The following is an 18177-nucleotide window of genomic DNA, read 5'->3' on the forward strand; positions in this document are numbered from 1 at the left end:
GGTAAGTATTTATGACTAAGTTACTGGATACCTTTCTTGTTCCATCTTCCAAGAAACAAACACCAACCTACATTAGGGCTTTGAGGGTCACAGTCCACAGAACTTAGGAGGTAAAGCACCAGGTATTTTATTGGAAACAAATTCTTGTTTATATCTCTGTGAAAACAGGCACCTGAACTGCCTGTTCTGGTCCCTGATACATGGATATTCCTCCTCCCTCATACCTGTCTTTGAGTTAATCACCATACAAAGTGGGAAGGAACAGTCCACATAAACAATGAGACTACAAGGGTAGATGAAGCCAGAATGGTTATCAGCTAAACAGGAACAAGCACAAGTGAGTGCGCTGGGAGTCTCAGGCTTTCTCAAGTCTTAATAGATTATACACCAACCTGACCCATGCTCCACCACACATGGCTGAGAAAATGAAATAATTCTTATTATCATAGGTGCACTATAAGGAAATTTGGTCCTGTTGTCGTTTGGAACTGTTGAAATATAGATTTCATCACTGGAGGACCCTATTATTCCAGCCAATGCTCAATTTAATAGAACACAAAATACATCAGCCATATTAAGGGCAAATCATTCATTTATTGTTTAAAGATTGCAAGACAACATCTGAATTTCTGTAGCACAATTTAAATGTTTTACTTCTTTGATAAAGCAGAGTATAATAGAAAAAAACAAGTAGTTTCCAGTAATATCTCTATCTCTATTCAGAAATAAGTCCTCCACAGACATGTTACCTGGAAACAAAAGCCTGTTACAATAAGCAAAGCTTCAACCAGAGCGGCTACTTTTCGTGCCAGGAAAAGGTTCATCCCTATAGGAGGAATGATGTGCTATGTAAAATGGCTGTAAGGTCACAGCCTGGAGGGCACTGGAAGTATATTATCCTATTCCACATTAAGTAGCTTGGTGAATTTCAAACATCAATTTATTTGCAACCAAGCTGACAACCTTTAACTGGTATCTTAATTAGATAAAAAATAAATTAAGAAATCCCTAAACTGATGTTCTTTCATTTACATTGTTAAAAGGTACACAAGTTCATTAACATGTAATTCTGGTTAGAATTACACTTGAGACTCTTTGCTCAGATTTTGGTTAATAGTATGAATCTTTCAGAAATTTCAGAAAGTTCTTATTAATCAATAATTTGTCAGCTAGGATACATTCAGGCATCAGCTGCAACTACAAAATAGGTGCACTGCCTCAGCACTTTGGAAAGACATTATAATCTAGAGCACTACTAGCAGACAAAATATTACCTGTTACTGGATAGCATATGTGCAGTACAGCAAGACAAAACATATATTCATATGTTGGCTTATTTAAGCCTCAAGCTCTCCATCCTTTGTTGAAATTCAATTTTATTCCTATGAGTTTAATACCAAAAAACTCAAGCTCCAGGAGAGCTAAAGTCTAATTTGTACTCCGAACCAAGTAGCAGTGCAGTTTGCTGCTACTGAGGCTGAGTCCGAAAAGACTTCAGGATCAAGTCCAGAAGACAGTTATTACACATGATACCCTAGAAGGTCTGAAAAATAATTACTCATATACATTATCTGGTCCTTTAGAGCTTTTTTCCTATAACATGTTTTTTGATGAAAGTTATTTAATGTATCAGAGATAACTGTGACTTACTGATCAAATATTTGAATACTTACCTGGGATTTCATTTCTGCTGAAAGAAATAGGAAGAACAGGACTCACTTTAAAAAAACAAACTTCAGAAATGAAGGTAAAAATATTATCACACATTATCACTTTTGGAAGCAGCATAGAGGGACAGTCAAAGGTAAAACACTGGTGAAATAGGTCAAGACTCTAGGCCAAGAAAACCTATATTATTATCATCAATGACAGTACCACAACTGTGCCCTTCATAATTAATAATCACTCCTAAGAATTTTCATTTGGCACCAGATGATATGTTTAAGAGAAACACTCTGGGAGGTTCTGAATCAGACTTGGTTTTGTTAGCCAAGTTACAGGAAAAATTTTAAAGTCAGGGGAGGGGAAGAAGGAACTAGGAAACAGACCAGGAAAAATATTAAGTCATCATCATCATCGTCATCGTTGTCATCATCATCATCTAAACCAAGAAAGCACTGATAGCTCCAGACATTATGTCAGACACTAAAACGACTGATATAGGCTCAAGTGGTTTATAAAACCTATAAAAAGACTACACCAGCAAAGTTCCCATTAATCCGTAGAGTTCAGAAACTAAAACAAGGAAAATTTTAGCTTAAAACCTTATCTCAAGAGAATCATATACACTTCACATGAATAAAAATACCTGAAACCAAACATTTTTAAAAGCTCCAATACCCAAAATATAAAGAAAAAAATTAATTCAGAAGACTCATCAATCCATGGAATCACAAAACGGCTGGACAATCTCTCTCTCCCCTCCACACTATCCATCCCATGGAAGACCAAGGGAGATCAGACCTTCCAGACCTATGCACCACCTGGTTGCTGCAAAATCCTATGGAGACTCCTTGTGGAATAGCAGTTTCCCATCTCCTGCGTCTCTCCCTATCATGCAGGAAGCAAGTCTGGCTGTGCTATTGTATTATCATTATTTGTCACCCATCTGCAACATGATGATACCATACAGATAAGTAAAAAGTACATATCTAGTTCCCTTTCACCAGAAGGTTGAGGCTCAGGTATAGGGGTAATTCTCCTGTGTACATGGTGTCTTTATTTAGGCAGATTCAGTGACTTCAACAGGCTTAATCATGTGATCAGGTTTGTTGCCAGCTGCATAATGCTCCCACATCTGTAGATACAGCCTCTCTAGTTCCATTGTGTATTGTTTGGTGTTGAACAGGGGGCTAGATATTCTCTGCTTCCAGACTTTGCCACGAATTTTCTTCAGGCTGGATAATAAAAAGGAGCCAAATTTATAAATCACAACAGAAACTCAGAACTAGCTCCCATAAATACCTAAACACCTTTGTGGTAAATTACATGGCCAAACTTTTTAATAAGATTTTCTCTTCTGACCGGCCCACCATTACCTCAATGCTAAAACAGTGAAAGATCACAAATAACAAAATGTTAAACACCTATAATGGAGTTCACCCCCACATTCTGTGAAAAAATTTAATTCTTTCCTAAACAAGTATATCCAAGAGATACCATGCTTTCTCCATTCATCTTATTCCTACCTTTAAAATAAAAACAATTCTTGGCAATGACACGTATCTATTCCTATGTACTACTGGTTAGAATGTAAACTGCTTTACTCTTTCAATAAGCAATTTAGCAATGTGTCTGTTAGAACCATAAATGTTCATAACCGTATGACCTGTCAATAACCTTTTTAATCTATTCAAAAGAAATCAGAGATGCAGACACATCTGGCCATGCAAAGATGTTCACTGAAGCGCCATTCACAATAGCTAAGGCACAAACAGATGGAAGTATTCATTTTATGAATATTTTAATGAAATAGGAAAACACTCCAGGGGAAAAATGCAATGTCTACTGCTATAATTTTCCCCTTGTACATGAACTGAGTTGGTTATTTAGATACAAAAAAAGTGTTCTCAATAATAGTGGGGGATTTAATACCCCACTCACTCCTATGGATAGATCAACCAAACAAAATTAGCAAGGAAACACAAGCTTTAAACTATACAATGGACCAGTTAGACCTAATTGCTATTTATAGGGTATTTCACCCCAAAATAATGGATTTCACCTTTTTCTCAAGTGCACATGGAACATTCTCCAAGATAGATCACATCCTGGGCCAAAAATCTAGCCTTGGCAAATTTTAAAAAATTAAAATCATTTCAAGCTTCTTTTTCTGATCACAATGTACATACCAACTACAGGAAAAAAAAACTATAAAAAACAAACATATGGAGACTAAACAACATACTTCTGAAAAGTCAACAGATCATGGAAGAAATCAAAAAGGAAATCAAAATATGCATAGAAACAAGTGAAAATGAAAACATGACAACCAAAAATGTATCGGATTCAGTAAAATCCATAAGAGGGAGGTTCATAGCAATACAAGCCTACCTCAAGAAAGAAGAAAAACATCAAATAAACAACCTAACTTTATACCTAAAGCAACTAGAAAAAGAACAACAGAAGAACCCCAAAGTTAGCAAAAGGAAAGACATAAAAACCAGAGAAGAAGTAAGTGAAAAATTAGTGAATGAGACTATAGCAAAGATCAACAAAACTAAAAGCTGGTTCTTTGAGAAGATAAATAAAATAGACAAACCATTAGCCAGACTTATCAAAGAAAAAAGGAAGAATCAAATCAACAAAATCAGAAATGAAAATGGAGACATCACAACAGACAACACAGAAATACAAAGAATCAGAAGAGATTACTATCAGCAACTATATGCCAATAAAATGGACAACTTGGAAGAAATGGACAAATTCTTAGAAAAGCACAACTTTCCAAAACTGAACCAGGTCGAAATAGAAAATCTTAACAGGCCCATCATAAGCACGGAAATCGAAACTGTAATCAGAAATCTTCCAGCAAACAAAAGCCCAGGACCAGACGGCTTCACAGCTGAATTCTACCAAAAATTTAGAAAAGAGCTAACACCTATCCTACTCAAACTCTTCCAGAAAATTGCAGAAGAAGGTAAACTCCCAAACTCAATTCTATGAGGCTACAATCACCCTAATCTAACACAACCAGACAAGGATGCCACAAAAAAGAAAACTACAAGCCAATATCACTGATGAACATAAATGCAAAAATACTCAACAAAATTCTAGCAAACAGAATCCAACAACATATTAAAAAGATCACACATCATGACCAAGTGGGCTTTATTCCAGGGATGCAAAGATTCCTCAATATTCACAAAACAATCAATATGATACACCATATTAACAAACTGAAAAGATAAAAACCATATGATTATTCCAACAGATACAGAGAAAGCCTTTGACAAAATTTAACACCTATTTATGATAAAAACTCTTCAGAAAGCAGGCATAGAAGGAACATACCTCAACATAATAAAAACCATATACAACAAACCCACAGCAAACATTATTCCAACAGTGAAAAATTGAAAAGCATTTCCTCTAAAATTAGGAACAAGACAAGGGTGCCCACTCTCACCACTACTATTCAACATAGTTTTGGAAGTCCTAGCCACAGCAACCAAAGAAAAGAAATAAAAGGAATCCAGACTGAAACAGAAGAAGTAAAACTCTGTTTGCAGATGACATGATCCTCTACATAGAAAACCCTAAAGATGCCACCAGAAAATTACTAGAGTTAATCAATGAAGTTGCAGGATATAAAATTAATACAAGGAAATCCCTTGCATTCCTATACACTGCAATGTATATGAAAAGAGGGAGAAATTAAGGAAACAACCCCATTCTCCATTACAAGGAAAAGAGTAAAATACTTAGGAATGCATTTTACTAAATAAACAAAAGACCTATATAGAGAAAACTATAAAACACTGATGAAAGAAATCAAAGATGACACAAATAGATGGAGAAATATACCACATTCATGGATTAGAAGAATCAATAGAGTGAAAATGGTTATACTACTGAAAGTAATCCATAGATTCAATGCAATCCCTATCAAGCTACCAATGGTATTTTTCATGGAACTAGAACAAATAATTTCAGTTTCTTTGGAAACACAAAAAATCTCCAATAGCCAAAGCAATCTTGGGAAAGAAGAATGGAACCAGAGGAATCAACCTTCCTGATTTCAGACTATACTACAAAACTACAGTCATCAGGACAGTATGGTACTGGCATAAAGATGGAAACATAGATCAATGGAACAAAATAGAAAGCCCAGAGAGAAAACCATGTATCTATGGACACCTTATCTTTGACAAAGGAGGCAAAAATATACAGTGGAGAAAAGACAATCTCTTTATCAAGTGGTGCTGGGAAAACTGGTCAACTATGTGTAAAAGAATGAAATTAGAACACTTTCTAACACCATACAAAATGGATTAAAGGTCTAAACGTAAGACCAGAAACTAAAATTCTTAGAGGAAAACATAGGCAGAACACTGACAGAAGTCACAGCAAGAGCCTCTCTGACCCACTTCCCAGAGTAATGGAAATAAAAACAAAAATAAACAGTATGGGACCTAATTAAACTTAAAAGCTTTTGCACAATAAAGGAAACTGTAAGCAAGGTGAAAAGTCATCTTCAGAATGAGAGAAAATAATAGCAAATGAAACAACTGCCAAAGAATTAATCTCCAAAATACACAAGTAGCTCATGAAGCTCAATACCAGAAAACCGAACAACCCAATCAAAAAGTGGGCCAAAGAACTAAACAAACATTTCTCCAATGAAGACATACAGATGGGCTAATAATACATCAAAAAGTGCTCAACATCACTCATTATTAGAGAAATGCAAATCAAAACCACAATGAGGTATCATCTCACACCAGTCAGAATGGCTGCCATCAAAGTCTACAAACAATAAATGCAGGAGAGGCTGTGGAGAAAAGGGAACCCTCTTACACTGTTGGTGGGAAGGCAAACTGGTAACAGCCACTATGGAGAACAGTGTGGAGATTCCTTAAAAAAAAAAAAGCAATTAGAACTGCCATCCAACCCAGAAATCCTACTGCTGGGCATACACACCGAGAAAACCACAACTGAAACACATGTATCCCTATGTTCATTGCAGCACAGTTTACAATAGCTAGCACAAGGAAGCAACCTAGATGTCCATCAGCAGGTGAATAGATTAGGAAGTTGTGGTACATATACACAATGGAATATTACTCGGCTATGAAAAAGAATGTATTTGAGTCTGTTCTAATGAGGTGGATGAAACTGGAGCCTATCATACAGAGTGAAGTAAGTCAGAAAGAGAAACTCTAATACAGTGTATTTATATAAATATATATATATATATGGAATTTAGAAAGACGGTAATAATGATCCTATATTCAAGGACTTTTGCACTATGTGGGAGAAGGTGAGTGTGGGATGATTTGAGAGAACAGCATTGAAATATGTATACTACTACATATAAAATAGATGACCAATGCAAGTTTGATACATGAAGCAGGGCACTGGTGCTCTGGGACAACCCAGAGGGATGAGGTGGTAAGGGAGATGGGAGGGGGGTTCAGGATGGGAGGACACATGTGCACCCATGGCTGATTCATGTCAATGTATGGCAGAAATCACAATAGTGTAAAGTAATTATCCTCCAATTAAAATAAATTAAATTTTTAAAAAAGTGTTCCTAATATCACTTGTTCAGAAACAGGAAAAAAAAATCAATTCTTCTGGGAACACAGGAAAGAATTCACTCTCGACTCTTGTTCTGAATATATCATTTGTCATGAAACTATTCTTATATAGAGACAATTATTACTTTAAAACCAGAAGCTGGAAGACTCCTGAAGAGTTTTTAAATTAATTAAAATGTTATTTTATTGTTTGCTGTAAACAAACATAGTAAAATGGCTATGCATATCCCCTGGCCTCAAACCAATGATAACCATATTAATGTTATCTTCCAAATAAAATTCTGAATCTCAGCACTCTACATCCATACACTGAAATATTACTCAGCAATAAAAGGGAATGAGTTACTGATATCAGCCAACAACATGGATGAATCTCAAAACATCATCCTGAGTGAAAGAAGCCTTCAGAGTACATAATGTATGATTCCATTTGCAAGAGGTTCTAATAAGACTAAGTAAATTATGTGCATGCGTGTGTGCGTGCTAAGTTGCTTCAGTGGTGTCCGACTCTGCTACCCCATGGACTGTAGGCTTCTCTGTCCATGGGATTCTCCAGGCAAGAATACTGGAGTGGGTTGTCATGCCCTCCTCCAGGGGATCTTCCCAAGCCAGGGATCAGACCTGCATCTCTTACATCCCCTGCACTGCAGGCAGGTCCTTCACCACTAGTGCCACCTGGTAAGCCTCAAATAAACTACGGTGAAAAAAAAATTCAGAACAGTGGTTTTCTCAGGGCTGGTGAGGTGGACCAACTGAGAAGGGGTGTGAAGCAACCTTCTGGAGTCATGGTAATATGCTATATCTTGTTGGAGGTTTGGCTTATAAAGGTATTTCTCAAAACTCACTTCAGATTTGTGTATTCCAGTTGGGATTAGCAGATACTATACATAGCATACACACACAACACATGTATATCGTATATATAAAACAAACAAGATCCTAGTTTATAGCACAAGGAACTATATTCAATATCCCATAATAAACCATAATGGAAAAGAAAATGAAAAATGTGTGTGTGTGTATAACTGAATCAATTCTGCTATACACCAGAAACACAATGCTGTAAATCAACTACACTTCAATTAACAAAATTTAAAAAAAGATTCGTGCATTCCACTGTATTTAAATTTTACCTCAAAAGAGAAGCAAATATTAAACTCTTAATGATGTCCATTCTCAAGTAAAAACACTGATGTCTATAATTTACTTCAAATAAGATGGATTACTAAATGGGTATAGAAATAAAAAGATGAAATAAATGTGGTAAAAGTATAGAAGAATATTAGTGGTGGAAGCTAGGTGGTAAGTATGTGTTTATTATAAAACTGAAATTTTTCACAACAAAATATTGGGGAAAATCATTATTTATATGAAATCAGCTAAGTTCCAAAAACATTTAAAAAAATACACTGAATTATTTACTGTAGTTATCTCTGGGATGATGGACCTGAAGCTTCATATTTAATGCCCGGTCTCAAATTTTTCACTTATTTTTCTTAGCTGTATGTGATGTTCAATGGAGAAAATTTTGAAAATAAATAAATGCTTAACATACATCTGTTGAATGCTTACTATGTACCAAGAACTGTTATAAGTGCTTCACATGGAAGACCTTTCTAAAATCCTCACATCTAAAAAATAAAATAAAATTTTAAAATTACAAAAAAAAAAATCCTCACATCTCTGCAAGGTAGGTACTATCATCCATCCCCATTTTGCAGATGGAAAAACCGAGGCACATAAAGACTAACTTATCCAAAGTCACAAAAATTACGAGAGCCTGGATTCAAATCCAGGAAGTCTAACTCAAAAGAGGGAGCTTCTTTAAGCTTCTACATAATATGCTACTTCTCAGAAAAACAAAAAGAAAAAAAAAATCACCCATAATACCCAAAGAAAAATCTCATTTAAGTAATACACTATTTTATTGTATGGATAAAGCATCATTTATCTAAGCATTTACATTGTACCTGGATATTATTAGGGTCAAAGATTCGGCTTTTTTTTTTAAAGCTTTAAAAAGATTGCACCAATTTATTTACCAACGTATGAAAAGGCCAGCACCTCAATGCTCCCTCATCACTGGTATCATATTAAAAGTCTTTCACTTTATAGCCAAATAATGGGTATACCTCAATGTTATTTTATTTCTACTAGGGAATTCCCTTGTAGTTCAGTGGTTAGGCTACTGCACTCACCCTGCCCAAAGGCATTGGTTCAGTTCCTGGCCAGGGAACTAAGATCCTGCAAGCAGCATGGCACAGCCAATAAATAAGTACATACAGAAATATTTATTTCTACAACAGAGGCTGAAACTTATTCCTGTTAACTATTTGATTTTCTACTTTGGTCAGTTGTCATTTCCTTGTTTACTTTCCTATTAAAGGATTTAAAATGTAAATATTCTTCAGTCTTTATATATTGGCAATCCAGTGGTTAAGACTCCACACTTCCACTGCAGGGGGCAAGGATTTGATCCCTGGTTGGAGAACTAAGATCCCTCATTCCTCACAGCACAGCCAAAATGAATTAAATAAAAAAAAAAAAGTTCTTATCTCATCCAGAGAGCATACAAATAATTCACTTATTTTATATTACCCTTATTTTATGATTTCACACCTAAATTCTCTCTAAATTTTCCTTATTTCCTTCACTATACCATATAATTTTTCATGGAAAAGTTTACTTACTATTCTAGATCAGTCCCCAGCTTCACAGCTATGTCTTCATATTCTTGTCTATTTTTAGCAATAAGTTCAAGACAACCTAAACAAGTGAGCTGGGAAGCTGCAACTCGAGAAGCAAGAGTCTCTCCTGCAGTAAAAAAAGATAATTGCACATTTGAGAATGCAAACAGCAGACAGTTATTAATGTTATTTATGTTTAAATATCCACACAATGCAGATGAGGCATGTTCAGACCTGAACAAGTCTCATTTTCTATCATTTTGCCCTAAATATTGCTTCTAGTACATATGATTTCACCTGGAAGTGTTTCTTCCAAGGAGATTTTTAAAAGAATAAGGAAACAACTCACCTGGCATAGTCACCATCGGTGTCCCTGCCCAGAGAACATCCATCCCTGTGGTGTGTCCATTACAAAGGGGAGTGTCTAGACAGACATCAGCCAGCTGGCCTCTCCGGACATGTTCCTCTTTAGGAGCAACAGGTGAAAAAATGATACGGTTCTGAGGAAGTCCCATATTTTGTGCATACTGTTGAATATTAGGTTCTCCTACTGCTGGAAAACGTAACAGCCACAGTACACTATTGGGAACACGCTTCAGAATCTAAAATAGGGAAAACAAGAACAAGTTTTAATACCTCTGCCCTTCTCAAGAAGGGCTCCCATAAATTTCTAGTAATTCTACCATATACCATACTCTATGCTTCTCACCCAGAAAGCAGCCTACTGTGAACTTAAAAGTTTTTTTTTCACATAGATAAATTAGATCAACTGGGTTATAGTGTTCTGCTTAGCTGTCCCCAAACACAGTTCAAAGAAACAGGAGACTGATGCAAGAAGCACAAAACAAGTAACTAATTGGAAAAATCTGAGGCAGCTATGTCCTGTGGGAACTGATACTAGGAGTGGTTTTTGTCCACAAGATAGGAATTTTCCATTTCAGCTTTCAAATTCCCCAGCATGGTACAACAAACAAAGTTAGCTCACATTTGCCAAACTTTATTTGCCCAATCTAGATCAGGGGTCGGCAGATTTTTTTCTGTAAAGGACCAGAGCAAATATTTTTGCTTTTGATGCCAGCATGGACTCTGTCATAACTATTCAATTCTGCCCTCGTCACTGGAAAGCAGCCACAGACAATATGTAAATTAGTAGGCATAGCTGTGTGTCAATAAAATTTTATTTACAAAAACAAGCAGTTGGGACTTTCCTGGCAGTCCAGTGGTTAAGACTGTGCTTCTACCACAGGGGGTGTGTGTTTGATCCCTGATTGGGGAACTAAAAGCTGGCATGCCTCACATTGTGACCAAAAACAAACCGAAAAACCAAACAAACAAAACAAGAACAAGCAGCGCACTGGATCTGGCCCACTGGCCACAGTTTGTCAACCTGATTTAGATCCACATCTATTCAATTATGTTCACCATCCCTTCACTCAAAGTCATGAGAACAGACAGATTTCAGAATTTAGAGTATTTCAGATTTTTAAAAAGTAGTACATAAGTATAAATTACATAATGTGCTCAGCAGCAACTTCCTGTAAACAAACATATTAATATCTTTCCATCAAGATGTAGGAATATTCATACTAAATGGAATAAAATAAAGAATCATAAATAGCTTAACATCATTTCAGGCAGTTTTGCTACCAAATAAATTACCACAAACTAATGAACATGTTTTTGGTTTTCAGGTTTTTTGAAATGGGGAACTGAAAACTAAGGGATAGTAAACCTGAACTCATCTGCTTCCTCTTCTCCCCCACCCTCCCTCCTCCTTAAAAAAAAAAAGAAAACACACCAAAAAACCCAGATATTGATCAGAAAAAAAGTCAACCAAGAAGTATCTCCATTTTAGCTCTATGGAATAAAAACCAGGTAGGGATAACAAAGTTTAGAACCTTCAGAGGTCCTGCTTACACGAAGTAGTACAATGAAATGACTGATATAGGTAACGGCATAAACCAATTCCTTCCTAGTTTTAACTCTACAATATTGCAAGAATGCTACTAAACACGGATGAATATACATTAACAGCTTTACTATCAGCTTAGACCATGAGTTGGCAAATATAGCCTATGAGCCAAATCTGACATATCTCACGTATTGCCCGCTTTTGTAAATAAAAATTTATTGGAACATACCTACATTCATTTACATAAGTATGGTGTTTTCCTGTTACAACGGCAGAACTGAGTAGATATGACAGACAGTATGGACTGAGAAACCAAAAATATTTACCACTTGGCCTGAAGAAGTTTGCTTTTAAATACATCAATTTTAAAAGTCCATAATTTGATATTTAGACACATGAAAGAACATAAAAAACTGCTGAAATCTACAGCTCTTTTGAAAATTAGACATGAGCACAATAGTTCCTGAATGGGGGTGGGGGAGGGGCAGGCAGCCTCAGCAAGACGGCCTATATACAGAATCTTTTCTAGAATCTCTAGACATTAATAATGAATCTACACATACTCACATTTGCCCACATCTGCAAAGTGGAAGGGTCAATTTTATATAACTGATTAAAGTTACAGTACACAATGGCATCTTCTGGTAGCCCATACTGAGACCGTGTGGTTACAATAATGGTACGAGGAACCTCTTCTCCAGTGGCAGCCTTATTGTTGATCTACAGCAAGAAAAAGAATATGAATGACGATTATACTTAAAGTCAACATACTCCAATATTTTTCAATCAATAAAGAATCCTCATGATGCAAAGTGGTATAACCATTAAAAGTCATATAACTAAACTACAATGGGAAAATATTTGTGACGCATTAAGTTAAAGGAAAAAAGTTAGGGCACTATCTTAATTTGGGGTGGACTGCACTATGAAACATCTCACTCTAGCCAAAAAGTTCTCTTCAAAATCGTATAAGTCCAATAGCAAGCTTCTTCTCACTCTTTTTCTTCATGAATGAAATGTCCTTTTCTAAATCACATCCACCTTTCAGGACTAAACTTCAGTTACCAAACAATCTCTGTAAAAGCACCTCGCCTCACCACTATTTCTGAGCATCTACATACATAATTATAGTCTTATCTTGCAATTCCCACACATCTGGGGACTACCTTACATTGTTATGTAACTATTCCAGGTGTGATGGACGTCTCATACAAATGGGCACTGTGTTCTACATTCAAAATTCTTTGCCCTTGTACACTTCAAGAATTACACTTTTTTTCCCTTAAGTCAAGCATGTCTGCCCTATTGTTTCAAAGAACAGTTAACCAGAAGGGGGGGGAAAACACATCAGTCTTTTCAACTCACCTGAATTCACTTCAAGCACCCTCTGTATAAATTGCTATACCACTAAAACTTTTAACTCCTAAGAGGCCAAAGATGCTTGCCTTATATCTCTTGACAGAGCTACACATTCACTTATTCAAGTACACAAGCAATATATATTTACTGAGCACATACTACATTACGGAGGCTAAGACACAGGCTCTAAAGTAATTCAATTCAGTGGCAGATACATTCAAACCCAGGACTTAGAATGTGTTGTGCTGGATGTAAAGATACATGCCAAATATTTCAGAAGCAGAGAATACGGGTACCAATGGAGCAGGGAAGGAGAGGTTACAGATATGGACAGAAACAGATTGTCGGAGGAGCTCTCTGAACTGAAAGTCTTAGAGATGAGTAAGATTTAACTGGGGAAAGGATGAGTTATATAGAAGCAAGAAACTGTACGATGTCTACAGATATTTCACCATTGGTAAGAGTAAAGCCACAGAGGCAGGGAATAACAAGGTATTAACACAGAAGACTCTCATTAAGTAATCTGATGGCTGAATACAAGTGACTTTTAAAATCAAACAAACCTATATAAGATGCCAGTTTTCCCCAAATTCATTTCCTCATCTATAAAACAGGAGTAATGATGCTTACCTCCTAGAGTTATGAGATCTGAAAAAGATAAATGTATACTTGGTGGTACACAGTACATTCTATTATTCTCTTCTTACCTGGGTAGTTGCCAGCCCATTGCTAATACTGAATCCATTAATTGTTATCTGAATTTGTCCTCTGTTAATCATTTCAATTACTGCTTCTGCAATAGTATTCATAGGAATGACAGGCATATTAAGAGCTGTATTACTGCTGTCCGCATTGTCTCCTCCATCAGGACATTTCATCTTAAAATAATTACACACAAAATACATCATTAGGGAAAAGATCCCAAATGCAGATAACTTTATTTCAATTACAATATTGACCAGGTTCTGACCTTGACAATTTTCACATCTGGTAGACTATCAAGAAATGCTTTGAGGTCGATGCCATTCAGCACAATCCGATTGTCATAAATGTGCCCATTGGATTTAAAATCGATAACTGCTTTTTTCTAATAAAAAAAAGTTTCAGACTATGTTAGGATGCACAGGAACAGTAGTAAAAAATAAATGACTACAGTTCTTTGCAATTCCCCTATAGTATTGTTTTTCTACCTACCTTCAGGTGAGGGAACATATTAGCATGATCACCAATAAAGAAAGTATGAGGCATATAAGCCAGCTTCTCAGAATATTGCTCAGCAACTTCAGCAGGTGAAGTTTCCTGATCAGTGATGATATAATCCATGAAAAGTGCGCCACTAGTCCCAGGATACCCCAGCCACATTGCCTAGAAGAAAAAAAAATCAGATGGAAAACTAAGAACCTTCATCAAAAGGGTCTAAAATTAAATAAGTCAACAAACGAGGGTGGACTTCTTTAGCCAAGAGCAATCAAGTAATATTTCAGACTAAACTTCCAAGTGCTAAACTGTTTTTCCAATTTATAACACAGAACAACTATTTACATCAACTACAAACTGCATGCCTCCATAAACACGTACCTGTGGGCACTGTGTCCTTACCTATAATTCTTTGTCCCTATGCATTTTCAAGAACTACACTTTTTTCATAAGTTAAGCACGTCTATCCTATTGTGTCAAAGGACAGTTAATCAGAGGGGGGAAACATATCACTGTCTTTTTAGCCCAATAAACATAGTGAATGTTGTTATTATTATCATTATTTCCTTTACCTGAATAGGAGCTGGCCTGAGAGCAAAGAGTTCATTTCGAGCACCCTTGGTATAACCATTCATATTTACAAGGATGTGTATACCATCTTGATGGATGCGATCAGCTGCTTTTCCATTGCATGGAATCTACAGAATAAAAAAATAAAAATTTATTATGTACAATCTCAGACTGATTCAATTAGCCTTAATGATATTAACAGAATTCAAACTCCCAGATGCAAAAATACAAGAACACAAATTAAGAAAACATTAATGCAGAGTAAAAATATGGTTAAGTGCCACTAAAATGGGCCCACAGTATCACAGAAACAGGATACAGAGGGAGGAGAGTTTAATTCTACATTGAATGTATGAACAACTAGGCTTCATAGCAGAGATGGTATTTGAAATGGGTGTCCAAAGATGGCTAAGAGTTTGAGGGAGTTGGAAGAATTATAATCTCACAGAGAACTGTATGAATAAGAAACCAGAGTAAAGTGCACAGTAGGTTGAAAAAAATGGGTAGATCACTTCTGTTTGCTATGGGGTATAACTGAAGGCTGATGGTGGGTGAAAAGCACTGGCAAACAAGGTTGCAGTCAAACTCAGAAAGGTTGTGAAGGCCATTCTGAAGAGTCTGGACTTCATATATGAAGTTTACATATATGAAGATTACTTTAAAAAACCCTCCAGGTATAAAACAAGCCACAGGGATATAACTTATGACATGAGGAATATGGTCATAATACTGTAGTAACTTTGTAAGGAAACAGATGATTACCAGACTTTTCATGGTGATTTCATAATATGTGCAAGTATCAATTAACTATGTAGTACACCTGAAATTTTCCCAGGTGGCGCTAGTGGTAAAGAACCCACCTGCCAATGCAGGAGATGCAAGAGACACAGGTTTGATCTCTGGGTTACCAAGATCCCCTGGAGAAGGGAATGGCAACCCACTCCAGTATTCTTGCCTGGAGAATCCCATGGACAGAGGAGCCTGGGGGGCTACAGTCCATAGTGTTCAAAGAGTCAGACACAACTAAAGCAACTTAGCGAGTGCACACACACCTGAAACTAATATTGTATGTCAACTATGCTTCAATTAATATATATGTATAAAAGATATATATACATTTTAAAGAGTTTATACTTCAGTCAATAAGCAGTGAATCCTGAAAGGTCTCAAGAGATGGAGGGTCGTATGCTGCTTGGTCACAGAAGAGTCCAACCCTACACCAAAAATGGTAAGGTGTACTTCCAAAGTAATAGCTATAATGCAAAAGATGTTGGGTACAAATTATTTATGAAATGACAAGAGTCTTGCAGTTCTACTAGGACTTCAATGATTCATCTATATGAATTACTAGACATACCATACATACCTCTGTTAATCACCAAAGTGGCCAAAAGGGCCTGTAAGGAAAAACTCTAGTCCATACCTTCAGCAACATTCCCTCACAGGTTTCAATCTTAATTTATCATAAAACTTTAGCTCCTAGAGAAAATAGCAATGGAGCCAAGTATAGAAATAGAGATTTAAAGGCAAAGGCCCTTTAAATGACCTGTTTGTTCTTCCAAGCCATCATCTTGCTCAACTTATTCAGGTAATATTAGATATCTACTGTCACAAGTGCTAGCTCAATCCCCAGAGAAGTTCTATGTCCAAGCAGAGATATATCATATTTCTATTTAATTGCAACCTCAGCAAAATCCATGATGATTATAAATGTAATGTAATAAATGTAAACAGTCAAGGAAATAAGATCAAAGCAATTGCCCACAGGCATGTAGTATGCATGTGCGCGCGTGCGTGCATGTGTGTGTTAGTCGCTCAGTCGTTTCTGACTCTTTGCGACCCCATGGGCAAACCCACCAGGCTCCTCTGTCCATGGTATTCTCCAGGCAAGAATACTGGAGTGGGTTGCTATTCCCTTCTCCAGGAAAGGCATGAAACAGCTGATGTTAAATATTTGTCAGGAAAAATACAAGCTAGACGTCAACAGTTTTATTCACTATTTGCTCAAATTAAAAAGCTAAAGTATAAGAGTTACACCTACCTGAGAAAGATCAATGAAATGATTGGCTTCTGCCATCACCTTCACTCGGAAGTTTGTGCCGTCATCTGGGCTCAAGGCATAACAGAATACCTGAAAGGTAGCACATAATATGTATTTAATAACCTTGGCTCAAATCTTTCCTAAAAAGACACTGGGCTTAACACCTAATGGTGACAATAGTGGCTCTAGGGAAACACTAGTCTTACCTCAAATTTATCAGGATTGTGCATGCCTGGAATAGACTGCATAAGATGAGAAGTAGGATGATTCCCAAAGTCAGAACTCACGTATCCTACACGCAGTCGACCATCACTGAGCTTCAAGTCTTTTGGATGCTCATATGGTGGTTTATGAAGTACATTAATCTAACAATGGAATTCAAGGCTTGTTAGTAAAATTGAATCTATATGTAAACTTTCACCTAGGAAAACTGACTAAAAACACAACTCACACCTATTGGGAATGGTTTTGTGCCCAGAATACTTCTTTAATTCATATAGCCAGTTCAGTGCAACCTTAGCAACTTACATAACGTGGTTCATACTGTGACCTGTTTCTGAGGCCAGTGAAATAGCCCAAGCAAGTCTAAAAGTTATAGGAAGGAAGCAAAGTGGACAGAGTATGACAAACCCTACATTTTAGAAGAAAATTCTGTAGGGGAACATTTTCAAAAAACAGAATTAGACCTAGCACTCCACTCTATTCTGCTAAGTAAATTCCCACCTTTTATCAAGTAGTGCTCTGATTCTCAAAAGTGAGTATAAAATACATTATTAAAAACTATGATTTTAAAACTAAAGGAAAACAACATCAGCCTACTGGTAGTATTTCAGTTAGGATTCTGCCTTATAGAATGGAAGGGATTATGATCAAGATAGGACAGGGACTTTCTTGGTGGTCCAGTGCCTAAGACTCCACGCTCTCAATGCAAAGGCCTGGGTTTGATCCTTGGTCAGGCAACTAGATTCTGTGTACTGCAACTAAAGACTGCATATGCCACAATGAAGACTGAAGATCCTGTATGCCACAACTAAGACCTGGTACAGCTAAATATAAAAATAAAAGACAGGACACATGGAAGGAGCTTCTGGGCTCACTCACAAAGCTTCATTTCTCAACTTGGGTGGTGTTCACCTTATGATAGCTCAC

The 18177-nt window shown here is 36.5% G+C and overlaps 1 protein-coding gene across 2 annotated transcripts in view; it reads right to left on the reverse strand.

Annotated features, from left to right (window-relative positions):
- Positions 1 to 1832: 1832 nt before the first annotated feature.
- Positions 1833 to 18177, reverse strand: part of OGT (O-linked N-acetylglucosamine (GlcNAc) transferase) — a 39705-nt gene continuing 23360 nt past the window's right edge. The window contains exons 13-22 of one of the 2 annotated variants that reach the window (XM_013976398.2): positions 17235 to 17393; positions 17029 to 17118; positions 14990 to 15115; positions 14415 to 14585; positions 14191 to 14307; positions 13928 to 14098; positions 12429 to 12581; positions 10299 to 10551; positions 9953 to 10076; positions 1833 to 2897 (exon numbers count right to left, since the gene is read on the reverse strand). In XM_013976398.2, the coding sequence (XP_013831852.2) occupies positions 2723 to 2897; positions 9953 to 10076; positions 10299 to 10551; positions 12429 to 12581; positions 13928 to 14098; positions 14191 to 14307; positions 14415 to 14585; positions 14990 to 15115; positions 17029 to 17118; positions 17235 to 17393 (1539 nt within the window). In that variant the 3' untranslated portion in view covers positions 1833 to 2722. The remainder of the gene's footprint in view (positions 2898 to 9952; positions 10077 to 10298; positions 10552 to 12428; positions 12582 to 13927; positions 14099 to 14190; positions 14308 to 14414; positions 14586 to 14989; positions 15116 to 17028; positions 17119 to 17234; positions 17394 to 18177) is intronic. The other variant, XM_013976396.2, reaches the window with a different exon arrangement.

Source organism: Capra hircus (genome assembly GCF_001704415.2).
Source record: "Capra hircus breed San Clemente chromosome X unlocalized genomic scaffold, ASM170441v1, whole genome shotgun sequence".
Classification (NCBI taxonomy): Eukaryota; Metazoa; Chordata; class Mammalia; order Artiodactyla; family Bovidae; genus Capra; species Capra hircus.